Genomic DNA, 20,241 nt, shown 5'->3' on the forward strand with positions numbered 1-20,241 from the left:
GGTATACACATGCCATGGTGGTTTGCTGCATCCATCCCCCCGTTATCTACATTAGGTATTGCTCCTAATGCTATCCCTCCCCTTGCCCCTGTGTGATGTCCCCTTCCCTGTGTCCATGTGTTCTCGTTGTTCAACACCCACATATGAGTGAGAACATACAGTATGTGGTTTTCTGTTCTTGTGTCAGTTTGCTGAGAACAATGGTTTCCAACTTCTTCCATGTCCTTGCAAAGGACATGAACTCATCCTTTTTTAAGGTTGCATGGTATTCCATGGTGTATATGTGCCACATTTTCTTTATCCAGTCTATCACTGATGGACATTTGGGTTGGTTCCAAGTCTTTGCTATTGTGAACGGTGCCACAATAAACATATGTGTGCATGTGTCTTTGTAACTGAATGTTTTATACTCCTTTGGGTATATACCCAGTAATGGGATTGCTTTTGTTTTAATGTGTGGTTTTACAGTTTTTTTTTTTTTCTGGCTGCACCTGCATGATAGTAGCAACTTATCTTAAAATACTTGTAGATGTTTTTAAAACTGGGATTGCATCGGATTTATAAATTAACTTAGGGAGAACACTGATGAACAGTGTTGGGTGATAAGAGACTTCATGGGTATGAGAAATGGTATAATTCATGAAAATGAAAATAACACTTTCTCTTGATTCACAGATATTAATGAATGTAAGACTGGGCTGACAAAGTGCAAGTATAGAGCATCCTGTATCAATAAAATTGGAAGTTACATCTGTAGCTGTTGGCCAAGTATTCTGATCAACTGGATGGCTAGTGTTTTAATTAATGATAATCCAGATTGTTATGGTAAGAACCTCCGAATACTATTTCCAGTATAAAAAATGATGGGGACTTGGGGGAGACTCTGAAAGATTTTCTAATTTCAGGCCAGGGTAAGAGAGCAAAGCTCCATCCTAACCCTCATCCCTCATTCCTTTGTTGTCCTTGATATTTTCCAAGATGATGTCATCCAAGCCTTGGCAATAACCATCTCTATATAGATGCTTCCAAATATATGTGTCCAATACAGGTCTCTTTCCTGAGCTTCCAAAAGGACACCTCTAAATTACCTCTGAATTTCTCTATGTATTCATATCTCACTCATATTAAATTCAATTTTTATGTCTATCTACCTATTTACTAAATCTGACGAATTCACACTGATAGCTGTCACTCCAGCTCAACACCAAAGCTTGTCTGAACCTTCCTTCTGTTCTTATTTGTAACTTCCTTCTCTAACAATGAGAAATCTGTCTCTCACTATCATTAATTTGTTCAATTCCAGTATTATTTCATGTTTTGGGTAAGAGAGATTGGATTTAAATGCTAAATCTCCCACTTACCCTCTGGCTTTCAGTTAATGATGTAATTTCTACATACTTCCTCTTTAAATGGGAATAGTAATATTAGTAGTATCTATTGCCAGGCGTGGTGGCTCATGCCTGTAATCCCAGCACTTTGGGAGGCTGAGGTGGGTGGATCATAAGGTCAGGAGTTTGAGACCATCCTGGCCAGCAGGGTGAAACCCTGTCTCTACTAAAAATACACACACACAAAATTAGTCAGGCATGGTAGCATGCATCTGTAGTCCCAGCTACTTGGGAGGCTGAGGCAGGAGAATTGCTTGAACCCAGGAGGCAGAAGTTACACTGAGCTGAGATCACCCCATTGCACTCCCACCTGGCAATGAGAGAGACTCTGTCTAAAAAAAAAAAAAGTATCTACTGTTGCTGCATAACAAGTTACCCTCACATTTAGTGGCCTAAAACAACACATATGTATTGTTCCATAGTTTCTTGGGGTCAAGGAACTTAGTATGGCTTAGCTGGGTCTTTTTCTTCTGGGTCTATCACAGTTGCAGTTGAGGTTTTGTCCAGGATGTGATTTCATCTGGAGGCTCAACTGGGGCAGATCCTGCTTCCAAGCTACTCAAAAGGTTTCTGGGAGAATTCATTTCCTTCAGAGCTATTGGACTGAAACCCTCAGTTCATTTCCAGTGGTTGGTGGGAGGCAGCCTTTAGTTCCTAGACCTGTGGGTCTCTACAGGTTGCTTTGTTATGCAAACACATTAGCATAGCCAGAAAGAGAGCAAGAATAAGACCGGGGTCACAGTCTTTTGTTCCATTCTCAGAAGTGACATTCTATCACTGTATTCTGTTTATTAGAAATGAGTCAGTGGGTCCAGTCCACAGTCAAGGGAAGATTACCCAAGGATGTGAATGCCAAGAGGGAGGGATTATTGGGAGCCATTTCTGAATCCTGCTTACTGGGCTGAATAGTGTTCTCCCCAAATTCCTGTCCACCTGGAATCTGTGAATGTCATCTTATCTGGAAATAGGGTATGTGTAGATGTAATAAGTCAAGACGCAGTCATACTAGATCAGAGTGGACTCTGATTCCTCTGTGGCGATGTCCTTATAAGATGAAGGATATCTGGACACTGAGACACACATAGAGGGAAGATGGCCATGTGAAGACGTAGGTGAGGATTGGAGTTATGCTCCCAAGGGGCAAGGAGTGACAGAGATTGATGGCAACCGCCAGAAGCTGGAAGAGGCAGGGCAGGGTGTTTCCCTGGAGCCTTCCTAGGGAGCATGGTCTTGCCAGCACCTTGATTGGGACTTCTGGCCTCCAGCACTATGAAACAATACATTGCTGTTGCTTTAAGCCATCCAATTTGTGTCACTATATTATGACAAACCTTGCAAATTAATATACATTACCTATTCATTATTTTATTATTATTATTTTATTATTATTATTATTGAGATGGGGTCTCACTCTGTTACCCAGGCTGGAGTGCAGTGGTGCAATCTTGACTCACTGTAATCTCTGCCTCCCAGGCTCAAGCGATCCTCCCACCTCAGCCTCCTGAGTAGCTGGGACTACAGGCATGCACTACCAAGCCTGGCTAATTTTTGCATTTGTGGTAGAGACAGGGTTTCACCATGTTGCCTGCACTGGTCTTGAATGCCTGACCTCAAATAATCCACCTACCTTGGCCTCCCAAAGTGCTAGGATTACAGGCGTGAGCCACTGCCCCTGGCCTCTACTCATTATTAATATATGTAAAATACTTAGCAGTCCTAGGCACCTAGAAAGGGTCAGCTAATACTGGCTATTACGCTGTATATGCCTTTTCTACAACCTTACAAACTTCGGTGTTTCTTGAAATGACATAATATATATGAAGCCACTTTATATACTGTGATGTGTAGACAATCTCCTCTATATTATTAACTCAATGAACACTGATTTCTTCCATGTCACCCTGATGTATTGAGACCCTCTGCTACATACTCCCACACCATCACGTCCTATTTATCACTAATTGATTGATTGATTTTGGGAAGTCTGCTTTTATTTTATTTTAGGTTCGGGCGTGGTACCTGTGCAGGTTTGTTGTGTGGGTAAATTGTGTGTCTCTGGGGTTTGGTGTATGAATGCTCCCGTCACCCAGGTAGTGAGCATAGTACTCGGTGGGAAGATTTTCAGCCCTTGTCAGCCTCCCACCCTCTCCCTCTAGTGGTCCCCAGTGTCTACAGTTCCCATCTTTTTGTCCACGTGTCATGTTCTATTGATTAAGAGCGTTCCTTGCAATCACTTAATTATTTATTCATAGTAACTGCTTCATGACTTTCCTGCCAGACTTCAGATTCCACAAGGGGACATCCTTGGTCCCCTCCCCTTCCCTTCCATTCACTTCCTTCCCTTTCTGTTTCCTTGCCTCCCTTCTCCTCCCCTCTCCTTCCTTCTGCTCCTCCCTCCCTCTCCCCTCCTCTCCCCTCTCTCCCCTGCTCTCTTCCCTCTCCCCTCCCCTTTCCTTCCTTTCTCTTCCTTTCTTTTTTTGAGATGGAGTTTCACTCTTGTTGCCCAGGCTGGAGTGCAATGATGCAATCTTGGTTCACCACAACCTCCACCTCCCGGGTTCAAGTGATTCTCCTGCCTCAGCCTCCTGAGTAGCTGGGATTATAGGTACCCGCCACCATGTCTGGCTAATTTTTATATTTTTAGTACATATGGGGTTTCACCATGTTGGCCCAGCTGGTCTCAAACTCCTAACTTCAGGTGGTCCACCTGCCTTGGCCTCCCAAAGTGCTGAGATTACAGGCATGAGCCACTGCGCCTGGCCTGGTTTCTTTTCCTAGCTCATATCCATATATTTCAGCATTGTGCCTGGTTTTAAGTGGTGTTCAATAAATAGTGGTAACTAAAGTAACAGGTTGGTACAATGTAATGGCTGTTTTTGCCATTACTTTCATTGGCAAAGATCGCCATTATTTTTGCACCAACTCAATATTAAACTGGAAGCCCCATTCCAATTCTCTTTGATAATTCTACTGTGCAATACTTTATAGGCTTCTTAGAGGGGAATTAGGATGGGCTGTGGAAGTATCAGGGGGAAGACTCAACTTGAGGATGACTGGAAGAACGGATGTAAGCAGGTGTGTTTCCTCCCATATCCCTTTCAATGACACCTTTCTTTCACAGAGGACAACAATAATCAAGGGACACAGTCAAACGTGGATATTTGGGTGAGTAGGGAGAAGCCTGGATTTCAGAAACAGCTGGTATGTATAACTATGTCATTCTCCTACATATATTAACATGGCTTCCTGTCATTTTCAGGGTAGGGTAGTTCTATCCAGGGGTAATTCTGTCCTCTGTCCAACAGTCATCTGTCAAATGTGTGGGGACACTCTTGATTGTCATGCCTTGAGGGTGATACACATGACTGGCATCTGATAGAGACCAGGGATACATACAGCTCAACATCCTACATTGCCCGGTGCAGCCTCCCACAATCAAGAAGTGCCTGGTGCCACATGTCCATAGAGATAAAGAAATACAGGCTGGGTGCGGAGATGGCTCATGCCTGTAATCCCAGCATTTTGGGAGGCGAAAGCAGGTGGATCACAAGGTCAAAGAGTTTGAGACCAGCCAGACCAACATAGTGAAACCCCGTCTCTACTAAAAATACAAAAAAATTAGCCAGGCATGGTGGCGTGCACCTGCAATCCCAGCTATTTGGGAGTCTGAGGTAAGGGAATTGCTTGAACCAGGGAGGTGGGGACTGCAGTGAGCCAAGATCACACCACTGCACTCCAGCCTAGGTGACAGAGTGAAACACCATCAAAAAAAAAAAAAAAAAAAAAAAGGAGATAGAGAAATACAGCAGTAAGGGGAAAGTGCCTCAGCTGTCATTCAAAGATCTACATCAAGCACCTAGATTCTCAATGCCACACACACCTCATGGCATCTTAACAAATATGGCTGCTGCCTTCTGGGCTTCCTGCTCCAACACGTGTGCATATTCCTGATTTCTGACATTTCCATGAGAGTCAATCTAATTAGCTTTTTTTTTTTTTTTTTGAAGGAAAATCTGAGAAGAAATGCAAGCAGAAAGGAATTTGCAAGAAAAGTTACCCAACTAATTCAGAATATAGAGCTGAGCATCTGGAATGCGACTTTTGCTTCTCCAAAGAAGGATCAAATTTCTGAATTTGATCTAGGTAAGAGAGGCTGAGTAGAGTCTTTATGAACTCCATTGAGACCATAAAGAAGTCTAGGTCTTGACATCGTTATGGTTTATGAATGATGAAATCTGTGGACTCTCAGCATCACAGACCCTGTATGTCAGCATTTTACATGAGGACTCTTGACAAAAATGCAAATTCGGCTGGGCGCAGTGGCTCACGCCTGTAATCCCAGCACGTTGGGAGGCCGAGGCGGGTGGATCACGAGGTCAACAGATCGAGACCATCCTGGTCAACACGGTGAAACCCCGTCTCTACTAAAAATGCAAAAAATTAGCTGGGCATGGTGGTACGTGCCTGTAATCCCAGCTACTCGGGAGACTGAGGCAGGAGAATTGCTTGAACCCAGGAGGCGGAGGTTGCGGTGAGCCGAGATCGCGCCATTGCACTCCAGCCTGAGTGACAAGAGTGAAACTTCGTCTCAAAAAAAAAAAAAAAAAAAAAATGCAAATTCAAGGGACAAGAGAATAAACTAGCTCTCTTCTTCTTTTCAACTTCCCTTGGTATGATGAGAAGTATTTAAGAGCATTTGCCTTGCCACCACAGCTAGAGGATAGAAAAACTCTTAGTTGGCTGGGTGTGGTGGCTCATGCCTGTAATCCTAGCACTTTGGGAGTCTGAGGCAGGAGGATCATCTTACGTCAGGAGTTTGAGACCAGCTTGGGCAACATGGTGAAACCCTGTCTCTACTAAGAGTAAAAAAATTAGCTGGGTGTGGTGATGGGTGCCTGTAATCCCAGCTACTCAGGAGGCAGAGGCAGCAGAATCACTTGAACCCAGGAGGTGGAGGTCGCAGTGAACCGAGATCACACCACTGCACTCCAGCCTCTGCCACAGAGTGAGACTTTATCTCAAAAATAAAAAATAAAAAATAAAAAAAAGAAGAGAAAAGAAAAGAAAAAACTATGGTTATTTTTCTATTCTGCTCTCATATAGTAACAAGAACACAGCATACTTCATCTCTGGTTACCAAAACATGTGTGGCTTCCTCCTCCATGCTGACCACACAGTTCTCTAGTGGATGCCAGCTGGGTGTCCTATAATTCAATTATGACGTTACCTGACATTATCTACCAAAGATAGTATCAGATCCCACAGGCTGCGAGCTTAGTCCCACAAAAGTGTGCTTCACCTCAAATGCCAGTCTCAAGTTCTAGGTTGTAACCTGTACATCTGACTGATAGGCTATACATTAGAGTCCCACAACCCCTTCCTTGGGTTTGAGTAATTTGCTAGAGTGATTCACTTAACCCAGGAAAGTACTTTACTTACATTTATCCATTTATTAAATATATATTATAAATGGGCTGGGTATGGTGGGTCACGCCTGTAATCCCAGCACTTTGGGAGGCCAAAGCAAGTAGATGACCTGAGGTCAGAAGTTCAAGACCAGCCTGGCCAACATGGTGAAACCCCATCTCTACATAAAAAAAAAAATACAAAAATTAGCTGGACATGGTGGCAAGTGCCTGTATCTCCAGCCACCCAGGGGGCTGAGGCAGAAGAATCGCTTGAACCCAGGAGGCAGAGGTTGCAGTGAGCCCAGATGGCACTACTGCATTCCAGCCTGGGCAACAGAGTGAGACTTCATTTCAAAAAAAAATTATATATATATATAAAAGTCTATATATTATAAATGAAACAGATGAACAGCCGGATGACAGAGATGCTGCACAGGGCAAAGTATGGGAGAAGAGGTTCAGAGCTTCCAAGCTCTCTTTAGGGTTGCCACTCTAGAGACCAACACATGTTAAGCTATCTAGAATCTCCTAGAGAGTTTAACAAATCTTTTGGATGTGCATGGAGGCTTTATTAATTAGGCATGAGTGGTTACATTATTGGCCGCTGACACCAACTCAATATTCAGCCCCCCTCCTCTTCCTGTATCTGGAATGGGGGTGAAACTGAAAGTTTCAACCTTTTAATCTTACCATTGCTTTCCTTGTCAACCACCCTCAACCTGAGGCTATCCAGGAGCTGGCTAAGAGGTACCACATTAGAATAAAAGATGTTTCTATAACCAAGAAATTACAAAGGAAGTAAGAGTTGAGTCACACGCTCCTGTCACTCAGGAAATTACAACCATCTCAAGGGCTATTACGTCACAGCAACTTGAGTCCAAGACCAAATATCAGAACAGGAGATTTTCCTAGTGTTCCTATTGTTCAGGAAACTGTAAGGGTTTTAGGAACTCTATATTAGAACTGTGGTTTCTTCCTGACCTTTGTATGTTAATCATTCTAAAAGACCAGTATTTGGCTTTGTTGATTGATTATATTATTATGCCATTTCCTTTTTCTCAGATTTTTGTTCTTTATTATTTCTTTCCATTTACTTTCTTTGGGTGGAGGTTGCTTTGCATTTTCTAACTTGTTGACTTGGTATATAGATTACTAATTTTAAACCATTCTCTATTCCCAACATATGCATTTAAAGCTTAAAACTTAGCTACAAACTAGAGCTATATATTTCCCTCTAAGCACTGCTTTGGCTGCATCCTCCAAGTTTTTATATACTGGGCTTCCATTACCATTTAGATCAAAATGTTAAAACATTTTCTATATAATTTATCATTTAATTCATGGATTATTTAGAAGTGTGCTGTTTATCAAAATATTTGTGGCTTTTTTCGATTTCCTGTGTTAATGACCTCATTTAATTTATTGTGAGTTTTAATCAAGAAAGGATGTTGAACTTTGTCAAACGCTTTTTCTACCTCAATTGAGATGATCATTTTATCATCAACTGAGATGGTTTTTATTTTTCATTCTGTTCATGTGATGAATCCCACTGACTGATTTGCATGTGTTAAACCAGACTTGCTTACCAGGAAAAAATAGTTGTGATATATACTCTCTTTGATGAATTGACTGAGCACATACTATGTAGGATTTCAATCCTTTTAATTCATTGGGACTTGACTGATAGTCTATTTTGGCAAATGTTCCCTGTGAACTTGGTGTCTGAATTAACATACCAAATCTGGTGGTATAACTGTGGCAAACAGTGGCTTAACCACATTTCTTGAATAGTTTGAGCATAAGTCAGTCAGGGCGATGCAGCAGTTCCATGGCAGCTCTATGGTCTGCCGTCTTCAACATTTGCCTTCACCTTGTGTTACAAGAGAGCTAACATGTCCTTTTACCAGCCAATGCAAAGGGGAAAAGAGAAGTTGAAAGGATGCCTGCTTCCTTTAGCACATGCCATTTTGTTCTTTGATCCACTGGCCTGAAAAGAATTGCATGGCTCCACCTAGCTGCAAGGGAAGCGGAAAAATGGCTTGCCTTCAGCTTAAATTTGGTAGTTCTAGACCCAAAGAAAGAATAGGTAAATGGTGATCACAGGTAATAAGCAGTCTGTCATAGCCCCAAGACAGTTTTCTTATTTGTCCAGAGACAAACACTGTATACCCTAAAATGTAGAGGTTGACCTCACAAAATGATCAGATCTTATGTTTACAGGTTTGATGAATAGAGTTTACTCAAGAGATTCTTCCCAAATACAGAAGTTCTGTTCCTAGTGGCTATTTTTTTTTGAAAGCTTTTAAATGCTCAGCTACTCTTGCTTATAAAGACTGCATTCCCCATAACCAGGCACTCCAGTACCACTAAGTGTCCTGTAAAAACTGCTTAGCTTGCCCATCAGAGTACCAGTTCTGGGAAGCATGCTCTTCTCCTCTCTTCTCTTGAATTGTGGCCAGTGTGTTGCTAAAGCCATTTTGGCCACTTTACTTCTACCAGCCAAAGATGGGAAAAAAGTACCATGTGGCCAACCTTGTAGAGGGGAGATGGAATCACCAATAGGGGGTCTTCCAGAGAAGGGAGTTCTTCAGCAAATTATTTAGGCATGAGAATTGAGAACAGGACTGACTTTCTTAATGTTTCCAGTCTATGAAACCAAGAGGTGCAACGAGACAAGAGAGAACACTTTTCTGGAAGCTGGAAATAACACCATGGATATCAACTGTGCTGATGCTTTCAAAGGAACCCTAAGAGGTACCATGTCTCCAATGAACTCTCTTGACTCCAAATTCTATGCATCATCGTTTTATTTCTAAGTGATTAAACTCTGGGGTGGGAATTCACAAAGCTTTCAAGATAGGGAAATTCTATATGGTGGAATAAAAAGCTCTTCCTTTACCACTAACTAGGCATTTTGCAGGGAGAAGTCAGGCTGTCATATGGGGTGTGTACTTTGTGACATACATAGAGGTTGCATAGGGATTCCTTGAAAAGCCTCCTTAAAAGGGACTGGCTGGGCCAGGCATGGTGGCTCATGCCTGTAATCCCAGCACTTTGGGAGGGTGAGGCAGGTGGATCATGAGGTCAGGAGTTTGAGACCAGCCTGGCTAACATGGTGAAACCCCGTCTCTACTAAAAATACAAAAATTAGCTGGGTAGGCGTGGTGCATGCCTGTAATCCCAGCTACTTGGGAGGCTGAAGGAGGAGAGTTACTTGAACCAGAAGGTGGAGGTTGCAGTGAGTCAAGATTGCACCATTACACTCCAGCTTGGGTGACAGAGCGAGACTCTCTTTCAAAAAAAAGGGGGGGGGAGGAGGGACTGGCTGCTGCATGCCCTGTTTCCCAATGACGCTCAGCGGTATCAGATTGCCTTGAACACTCCCTTGAGAAGAGTTTATAAACACCCCTTTTAAAGGAGTCACCCAGTCTTGTTCTTTCCCACAGACTGGCAAACTTGTTCTCTACAAGGTCCAGAGAGTAAATTTGTTAGTCTTTTTATTCCTGATGATCTTTGCCGTAACTACTGAACTCTGCCATCAGAGTGTGAAAGCAGTCATTGATGATGTGTCAGTGAAGGAATGTGGCTGTGTGTCAATAAAACTTTACTGACAAAAGCCAGTGGCAGGCTAGGTTTACCCTCATGGCACAGTGTTTCACCCCTGCTTTATCTCATCATCTGAAGTCTCTGCAAAGCTCCTGCTCTATGTAGTTTTTCTAATTTATTTATTTATTGGTTGCCCATCTCCCTCACTACAACATCAACTCTCTGATGGCAGGAGTTTTGTCCATTTTGTTCAATGCTGTATAATAATTCCTAGAATGCCTGGCTCACAGTAGAGGAAAAATATTTCCATGAAAGATAAATGAAGAAATGCATATAAACTATTTCAAAGAGAAAAATCTGGTTACCTTGAAAATGAAGTATCTGCTGCATTTCTTTCAAAAAATTCCTGGCTATTCATTAATCTTCACTCCTTACTGTGAGCTGTACAGTAGGGAAAGGGAAGGAAGGGATCTAAAAATGAGTTGACATTTTAGATGGAGCAAATAGAAATACAGATGAGAAGTGGCTTTGGCAAAAAATGGGATGGTAGCATGTGGATAACAGCAATTTTGGAAACACTCCCATCACCCTACAGGGCATCCTGTGTGCATTGAGCCTCTATGACATACATATATATATTTTTTGAATTGGATTCTCATTCTGTTTCCCAGGCTGGAGTGCAGTAGTGCCACCTCAACTCACTGCAACGCCGCCTCCTGGGTTCCAGAAATTCTCCTGCCTCAGCCTCCCAAGTAGCTGGGATTACAAATGCCCGCCACCACACCAGTGAATTTTTGTAATTTTAGGAGAGACAGGGTTTCACTATGTTGGCCAGGCTGGTCTTGAACTCCTGACCTTGGATGATCCACCTGCCTCAGCCTCCCAAAGTTTTGGGATTATTGGCGTGAGCCACCATGCCTGGCCTAAACCTCTATAAATTAAACTGTGCCTTCATGAAAAGGGAAGAAGGAAAAGAAAGAGAGGGAGAGGAAGGGTGATAAGATGAAAGTGAGAGAGAGAGAGAAATGAGTGAATTAATTAAACACAGTAGGTCATTCTGTATACTTTTCCACTAAATTAGATATACTAGAGTAAGCTTGAGGGCAAAGGCTGAGACAGTGTGGTTTTTTTTGTTGTTTGTTGAAATAGGCTCTTACTCTGTTGCCCAGGCTGGAGTGCAGTGGCATGACCTTGGCTCACTGTAACCTCTGCCTCCCGGGTTCAAGTGATTCTCCTGCCTCAGCCTCCCAAGTAGCTGGGATTACAAGTGCCCACCACCATGTCTGGCTAATTTTTTGTATTTTTAGTAGAGACAGGGCTTCACCATGCTGGCCAGGCTAGTCTCGAACTCTGACCTCAGGTGATGCCCCTGCCTCGGCCTCCCAAAGTGCTGGGATTACAGGCGCGAGCCACTGCACCCGGCTGAAAGTGTGGACCTCTTGGCCTGCCTGAGTTCCACTTACCCTTCTGAGGACAAGCATCTTGCCTCACAACTCTGGCTGTAATACTCAAGGGCTAGGATATATTTTTAGGACTCACTGAGGAGCATATTTTGCACATATACCTCTTTTAATGTGTGGGGCATTATAATATGTATTATGTAGATGAAAATGCGGCACCCCAAGCCACACATAGCGTATTGAATGGCATTTAAGGATTTCCAAGGGCAGTTTTAACCATTCATTGCCTGCCTTCCGACCCTCACAATAGACACTACTGTACCTTCTCCCTGAACTACAGATAGCCACTAACAGTATTTCTCTTCCATTTTCTCAGAGAGCATGGCAGTTGCCCTTATCACGTATCAGTCTCTTGGGAATATTCTGAATGCATCCTTTTTTAGTAAAAGAAAAGGAATGGAGGAAGTAAAACTGAACTCTCATGTTGTGAGTGGCACCATTGGTTTGAAGGAAAAAGTTTACCTGTCTGAACCTGTTTTCCTGACTTTTCAGCATCATCAGGTGAGGAAAAACACAGAGCTGGTTCTCTGTGCAGTACCTTAAAGCGTGAGCAGGTATGATCAGTTTCCCAAGTAGGAAACGGAATTCAGAAGTAAGAGAGCAGACAAGAAATGCTGAGTTGTCTTCAATGAGATTTTGCTTCACCATGGTGAGGATGGCTATTTTCAAAAGCTTAAAATATCAGTATGTGGCAGTAAAAAAGAAACCCTTATAGATCTGCTGGTGAAAATGTAACCTGGCACAGCCATTATGGAAAACAGTATAGAGGCTTCTCAAAAAACTATAAACAGAATTACATTTTCCAGCAGAATTATCTGATGCATCCTGTTTTCATGTGACAGTCTGAAAAGGTAACACTCAATGGCGTCAGATTACCTTGAACACTCCCTTGAGAAGCGTTTATGAACACCCTTTTTAAAGGAGTCACCAGTCTTGTTCTCTCCCACAGATTGGCAAACTTGTTCTCTACAAGGTCCAGAGAGTAAATATGTTAGGTTTTTTGTTCTTGATGATCTTCATCATAACCACTCAATTCTGCCATCAGAGTGTGAAAGCAGCCATTGATGATGTGTCAGTGAAGGAGTGTGGTTGTGCACCAATAAAACTTTATTTACAAAAGCAGGTGGCAGGCTGGGTTTTACCCTCATGGCCCAATGTTTCACCTACTTCTGGGTATTATCGTATGCTCCAGATATCTCACTTCTGGGTATATGGCCAAAATAATTGAAATCAGGATCTCAGAGAGACAACTGCCTTCCCATTCCCTTGTTTATTGCAGCATTGGTAACAATCGCTGAGATATGCAAACAGCTTAAGTATCTGTCAACAAATAAAGATTTTCTTTTTTTGAGTCAGAGTCTCGCTCTGTCAGTCAGGATGGAGTGCAGCGGCACAATCTCAGCTCACTTCAACCTCTGTGTCCTGGGCTCAAGCGATTCTCCTGCCCCAGCTGGGATTACAGGCATGTGCCACCACGCCCAGCTAATTTTTGTATTTTTAGTAGAGACAGGGTTTCACCATGTTGGCCAAGCTGGTCTTGAACTCCTGACCTCTGGTAATCTGTCTGCCTCAGGCTTCCAAAGTGCTGGGATTACAGGCGTGAGCCACCACACCTGGCCAATTTTTTTTTTTTTGAGACAGAGTCTTGCTGTGTTGCCCAGGCTGGAGTGCGATTGTGCAGTCTCAGCTCACTGAAATCTCTGCCTACTGGGTTCGAGCAATCCTCCCACCTCAGCCTCTCGAGTAGCTGGTATTACAGGTACCTGTCATCATGCCCGGCTAATTTTTGCAGAGACAGGGTTTCACCATGTTGGCCAGGCTGGTCTTGAACTCCTGACCTCAGGTGATCTGCTCACTTCGGCCTCCCAAAGTGCTGGGATTACAGGCATGACCCACTGCACCTGGCCAAGAAAATGTTATATATATACTGGAATATTATTCAGCCTCAAAAAAAGAAGAAAATCCTGCCCCTTGTAACAACCTGGGTAAACCTGGAGAACTATTTTCCTAATTAAACTTAGCCAGACATAAAAAAGAAATCCTTCATTATCTTATTTATATCTGGAATCTAAGAAATAAAAACTTAAACTCATAGTAATAGAGAGTAGAATGGTTCAACAGAAGCTGGGGCACCGGGAGAATGTGGACGTATTTGCTAAAGGGTATAAGCTTTAAGTTATAAGATGGATACGTTCTGGTGACCTAACGTCCCACACTTTAAAAAAAAATTATTTGAAAATGAAGTTTCACTCTTGTTGCCCAGGCTTACGTGCAATGGCACAGTCTCAGCTCACTGCAACCTCAACCTCCTGAGTTCAAGCAATTCTCCTGCCTCCCTCAACAAGCAGCTACGATTACAAGCACCTGCCATCACCCCCAGATAATTTTTGTATTTTTAGTAGAGACGGGGCTTCACCATGTTGGCCAAGCTGGTCTCAAACTCCTGATCTCAGGTGATCTCTTCATCTCGGCCTCCCAAAGTGCTAGGATTACAGGTGTGGGCCACCGTGCCCGGCCTTATGTACCTTACTTAATGTATCTACACTTGGGGATAATAATGTATGGTATACTTGAGGTCTGCTGACAGAGTGCATCTCAAGTGAATTCACCACACACACAAACCATGTGAGGTGCTGGATGTGTTAGCTTAATTGTGGTAACCATTTTACAATTTATACATCTATCAAAACTTTTCATTTTTTTTTTTTTTGTCAGTCACACTTCAATAAATCTTGGGAAGAAATGAAATGTTGCGGCATCCAAAGATGCCATTCTCACATTAAAGCCAAAAGGCAACATAGGAGAAGCTTTATTGGGCGCAATGGAAGCTGGAGGCAGGAATAAGGAATGACTCTGTAGAAGACAGAGACAGCTTAAAGCAGAAAGCGCCCAGGGAAGAAATACTTTATTTCTCTCTCTTCTCTCACCCATTGAGTCTCACCAGTGTCTCTCTTTGGTTCTATAACTAGCAAGGAAGCTGCTGAAGCCATTCACAGGGTCAATCCCAGGGCACAAAGCTGACCAAAGAAGGGCAGAATAGATGAAGAATGTACCCACTGCAGGTGTGGTGATGTGAAACTCTTCCCCTACAAGTGTATTTCCAATCCAGTTCCCAATACTGTGCATTGTGATTAACCTATAAAGTTGAAATAACAGGCTGGGCACATTGGCTTACACCTGTAATCCCAGCACTTTGGGAGGCTGAGGTGGGTGGGTCACCTGAGGTCAGAAGTTTAAGACCAGCCTGGTTAACACGGTGATACCCCATCTCTACTAAAAATGCAAAAATTAGCCGGGCGTGGTGGTGCATACCCATAGTGCCAGCTACTTGGGAGGCTGAGGCAGGAGAATTGCTTGAACCTGGGAGGTGGAGGTTGCAATGAGCTGAGATCACACCACTGCACTCTAGCCTGGGTGGTAGAGCAAGACTCTGTCTTAATAAAATAAAATAAAATAAAACCAGGAGGGCAGGCATGGTGGCTTACACCTGTAATCCCGGCACTTTGGGAGGCTGAGACGGACGGATCACCTGAGGTCAAGAGTTCAAGACCAACCTCACAAACATGGATAAACTCCCATTTCTACTAAAAATACAAAAAATTAGCCGGGCATGGTGGTGCATGACTGTAATCCCAGCTACTTGGGGAGGCTGAGGCTGGAGAATCGCTTGAACCCGGGAGGCGGAGGTTGTGGTGAGCTGAGATTGTGCCATTGTACTCCAGCCTGGGCAACAAGAGCAAAACTCCAACTCAAAAAAAAAAAATTAGCCAGGCGTGGTGGTGGGTGCCTGTAATCCCAGCTACTTGGGAGACTGAGGCAGGAGAATCACTTGAACCTGGGAGCTGGAGGTTGCATTGAGCTGAGATCGCACCACTGCACTCAAGCCGGGGCGACAGAGTGAGACTCTGTCTCAAAATAAAAGAAAAATTTTAAAAAATCAAACCAGGAAGAGTCCCACTTTCATGCTATTCTCTTTCCAGCCTGGTGACGAGAGAACAAAGCATATCTGTGTCTCCTGGGAGGGATCAGAGGGAGGCAGCTGGTCGAGAGAAGGCTGCTCTCATGTGCACAGCAACAATTCTTACACCAAATGCAAGTGCTTCCACCTATCCAGCTTTGCTGTTCTCCTGGCCCTTGCCCCCAAGGTAACAAGATTCATTCCTGTGAACCTGTGTATGTCCAGGAAGCTGGGAGTCATCCTCTGCATTTCTTACAAACAGATTCTAAAGGCGGGGCATGGTGCCTTACGCCTGCCATCCCAGCACTTTGGAAGGCTGAGGTGGGGGGATCATTTGAGGTCAGGAGTTTAAGACTAGCCTGGCCAACATGATGAAACCCCATCCCTACTAAAACACACAAAAATTAGCTAGGCATGGTGGTGCACACCTGTAATCCCAGCCACTCAGGAGGCTGAGGGAGGAGAATTGGGTGAGCCCAGAAGGCAGAGTTTGCAGTGAGCCGAGACCGCGCCACTGTACTCCAGCCTGGGTGACAGCTTAAGACTCCATGTAAAAAAAGAGAAACGATTCTAAGGCAAGGAGTCAAGTGGCAGTAGCTTATTTGAGAAGGGATTACAGGAAACACTAGTAGGGGACTGGGACAATGAGATGGGAGTAAGACAGATGTCAGTGCAGAGAGCATTATCAAGCCAGTTAGCACTGTAGGTCAGTGTAGAGCTCACATCTCTGGGTCATTCTAGCTGAGCAGCAAGGAAGCTGGGGTATTTATATACCAACTACCACTAGTCATTTGTTGAAAGCTATATCCAGCACTGGTCTAGTTGTTTTGGTTTTTAACATTCCTGTGTGGTAAGTGTTATCACTATCCACATTCTGAAGATGAGAACACTAAGTCTCAGAGAGGTAAAGTCAATTGTTTCAGGGACTGAACTAGGAAACCCATCTGACACTGTCTTGGAAATCTAACACCACCATTGGACACTATAATGGATTCCTCCTTTGATGTCCTGCAGGAGGACGCGGTGCTGACCGTGATCACCCAGGTGGGGCTGGTCATCTCTCTGTTGTGCCTCTTCCTGGCCATCCTCACCTTCCTCCTCTGCCGGCCCATCCAGAACACCAGCACCTCCCTCCACCTACAGCTCTCCCTCTGCCTCTTCCTGGCTCACCTCCTGTTCCTGACAGGCATCAATAGAACTGAGCCTGAGGTAGGTAATTTACCCAAATTACCTCATTGTCATAATGAATCCAGCCATGTAGAGAGGAAAAAAGTATGAGCTCCATTTCACTTGTTCTCCTACATAAGTTGGAACAAGACCCTCACATTCTGAGGGGGCATGTAGCAAAGTGATTGGGTGTCAGGCTGATGGTATTAAATATAGTAATATGGCCAGGGCTGGTGGCTCATGCCTGTCATCCCAGCACTTTGGGAGACTGAGGCAGGCAGATCATGAGGTCAAGAGATCGAGACCATCCTGGCCAACATGGTGAAACCCTGTCTCTACAAAAAATACAAAAATTATCTGGGCGTGGTGTTGCGTGCCTGTATTCCCAGCTACTTGGGAGGCTGAGGCAAGAGAATTGCTTGAACCCAGGAGGTGGAGATTGTAGTGAGCCAAGACCACACCACTGCACTCTAGCCTGGCAAGAGAGCTAGATTCCGTCTCAAAAAAAAAAAAAAAAAAAAAAAAAAGGGTAACATTAGTGGTTGTTAGGATCAATTTCAGAATGCCACAGGCTTGCTACAGTAGGAATTATTTTTTTTCCTTAGTATCAGTAGTGGGTGAGCAAACAGGTCTGCAGAGTGTCATCCTGCACCCTCAGACTGAGGGAAGCTCTTTCATTTTCAACACATAGCTTCCAAAGTCATCCTGGTATCCGTATTTCAGCCAACAGGGAGGGGGAAAACAGCATGGTTGAGTCTCACGAGGGGAGATTAACAGGGGCCACACTAGGAAGTGGTGTATATCACTTCCCCTCACACTCTATTGGCTAGGACTCGGTCACATGATTACACATAACTGCAAGGGTAGTTGGGAAATGTAGTCTCCGGCTGGGAAGCCACTTACTAGTGACAAATCTGTACTCTGGATTTGAGGGTGCAGAAGAAGCTTGAATTTTTGATGGGCATTGGGTTTGCTGCATTGATCTTCACTTGCATCTCTACTCTTCACCTTACTTGCTGTAAGACCTTGTTGAAGTGACTTCCTCTTTTATTTAAATTGATTTTTTAAGCTGAAAAATACAAATTATATATATATATATATATATATATATATATATGTTTTTTCTCTGTACAGCATGTTTTGAAGTATGTATATGTTGTACACTGGCTTAATTGATCTAATTAACATTTGCATTATCTCACATACTCAGTCTTATTATTTTTGTGTGTGTGGTGAGAACACTAACAACCTATTCTTTTAGCAGTTTTTAAGAATACATACATTGTTAGCATGCAACTATGATCACCATGTTTTACAATAGATCTCTTGTGACTTCCTCTTTTTAAACTTCCTCTCCAAAACAGGGGCCTTGTCATAGGATTTAGTTAGAACTTAGCAAGATAAAACATATAAAAGATTTTGGATTAATCACTCAGAGAACAATGTTCAGTTTTATCTTTATCATGATCACGGCCATATTATCCAGGAAGATTTAAAGCTAGATGGTTCTGTAAGTCTCCTGTTAACCCTAAAACACTATGATCACACAGCTAGAAAGTTACAAATCACTCTGTTTTTTGTTTGTTTGTTTGTTTTTCCCTGAGAGAAACAGTATAGTTTTATGGTTAAGAGTAAGTACATTTTCTGGAGCTAGTTTAGGTTCAAATCCAATTATATTTTTTACTAGCTGTGCGATTTGGGGTCCAGATTTTAACATCATGGTGCTTCATTTGAAAATACGCAGAGGTTGGAAAGACACAAGTCTGGCCTGCCTTCTGGTTTTGTAAATAAAGTTTTATTAAAACATAGCCACATCTATTCCTTTACATATTGTCTGTGACTGCTTTTATGCTACAATGGCAGAATGGTGTAGTTGCAATAGAGATTCGACTGCAAAGTTTAAAATCTGACCCTTAAAATTTGTTTGTCTCAGAGTATTGAGATAATAGTATGAGTTAATACTTACAAAGCAATTTGATCAGTGTTCACCCCTAGTTAAGTGCTCAGAAGACACTAATTACTTCTCTAATAACATTTTCAAGTAACATTTTTAAAAACTAAAAATTATTGTGGTTAAGATGGAGCTGACTTAGTCATCTTGTAAATATACACTCTTATATAATGCTCTAAAATCCTACCTCTTATTTATTCATTTGATGGATATTCTCAAAATACCTGTGTGTCAGGCATTGCACTCAGAATACATTAATAGTTAGGTGAACTACCTCAGTTACTTTCCCCACAGAGTTCACAGCTTAGGAACATGTGATAAATTGCAGAAAAAGATCATTAATATGCAGAATTACAGTAAAGGAGCAACTATGCCACTTGTGTTCTTCTGTGCCCTTTTTTATTGTATTTTTTTGAGATGGAATCTCACCCTGTCACCCAGGCTAGAGTGGCAGTGCTGCGATCTTGGCTCACTGCAACCTCCACCTCCCGAGTTCAAATGATTCTCCTGCCTCAGATTCCAGAGTAGCTGGGATTACAGGCACCCACCACCACACCCAGCTAATTTTTGTATTTTTCATAGAGACAGGGTTTCACCATGTTGGCCAGGCTGGTCTCGAACTCCTGACCCTGTGATCCAGCAGCCTCAGCCTCCCAAACTGCTGGGATTACAGGCGTGAGGCGCCGTGCCAGATCTCTTCTGTGTCTTATCAAAGGCTGTAATGTGGAAAAATATCTCAATGGCAATCAGGTGGATGAGTATGCATTAGCACAGTGTGGCTTTTTTTTTTTTTTTTTTTGATCCAGGGGGTACCTGTGCAAGTTTGTTACATGGATATATTGCATAATGCTGGAGTCTGGTCTTCTATTGAACCCATTACCCAACTAGTGAACACAGTACCACAGTAACATAGTATGTAGATGGTTTTTGAAGCCTTGGCTTCCTCCTTCCCTTCCCACTTTTGGAGTCTCCAGCACCCATTGTTTTCATCTTTATGTCTGTGTGTATCCATTTTTTAGCTCCCACTTATAAACAAGAACATGTGATATTTGGTCTTCTGTTTCTGCCTTAATTCACTTAGGATAATAACCTCCAGCTACATCTATGTTACTGAAAATGACATGATTTCATTCTTTTTTATAGCTGTATAATATTCCATCATGTCTGTGTTTCACATTTTCTGTAACGAACCCATCATTGATGGACACTGAGGTTGACTCCATGACTTTGCTACTGTGAATAGTGCTACAATGAACATATGGGTGCAGATGTCTTTTACTTTTTTTTTCTGACAGAGTCTTGCTCTGTCACCAAGGCTGGAGTGCAGTGGTGTGATCTTGGTTCGCTGCAACCTCTGCCTCCT

General features: G+C 42.9%; 1 protein-coding gene across 1 annotated transcript in view; it reads left to right on the plus strand.

Moving 5' to 3' along the window:
* The window catches only part of LOC101028341 (putative adhesion G protein-coupled receptor E4P), a 56,456-nt gene that overhangs the window by 13,234 nt on the left and 22,981 nt on the right, over window positions 1-20,241 (plus strand). Inside the window, exons 5-11 of the mRNA XM_039466959.2 lie at window positions 676-825; window positions 4,510-4,553; window positions 5,396-5,531; window positions 9,443-9,550; window positions 12,119-12,303; window positions 15,783-15,947; window positions 16,775-16,969. Of these exons, the coding sequence (XP_039322893.1) occupies window positions 676-825; window positions 4,510-4,553; window positions 5,396-5,531; window positions 9,443-9,550; window positions 12,119-12,303; window positions 15,783-15,947; window positions 16,775-16,969 (983 nt within the window). The remainder of the gene's footprint in view (window positions 1-675; window positions 826-4,509; window positions 4,554-5,395; window positions 5,532-9,442; window positions 9,551-12,118; window positions 12,304-15,782; window positions 15,948-16,774; window positions 16,970-20,241) is intronic.

This window comes from Saimiri boliviensis, chromosome 14 (assembly GCF_048565385.1).
Source record: "Saimiri boliviensis isolate mSaiBol1 chromosome 14, mSaiBol1.pri, whole genome shotgun sequence".
In the NCBI taxonomy this organism is placed as follows: domain Eukaryota; kingdom Metazoa; phylum Chordata; class Mammalia; order Primates; family Cebidae; genus Saimiri; species Saimiri boliviensis.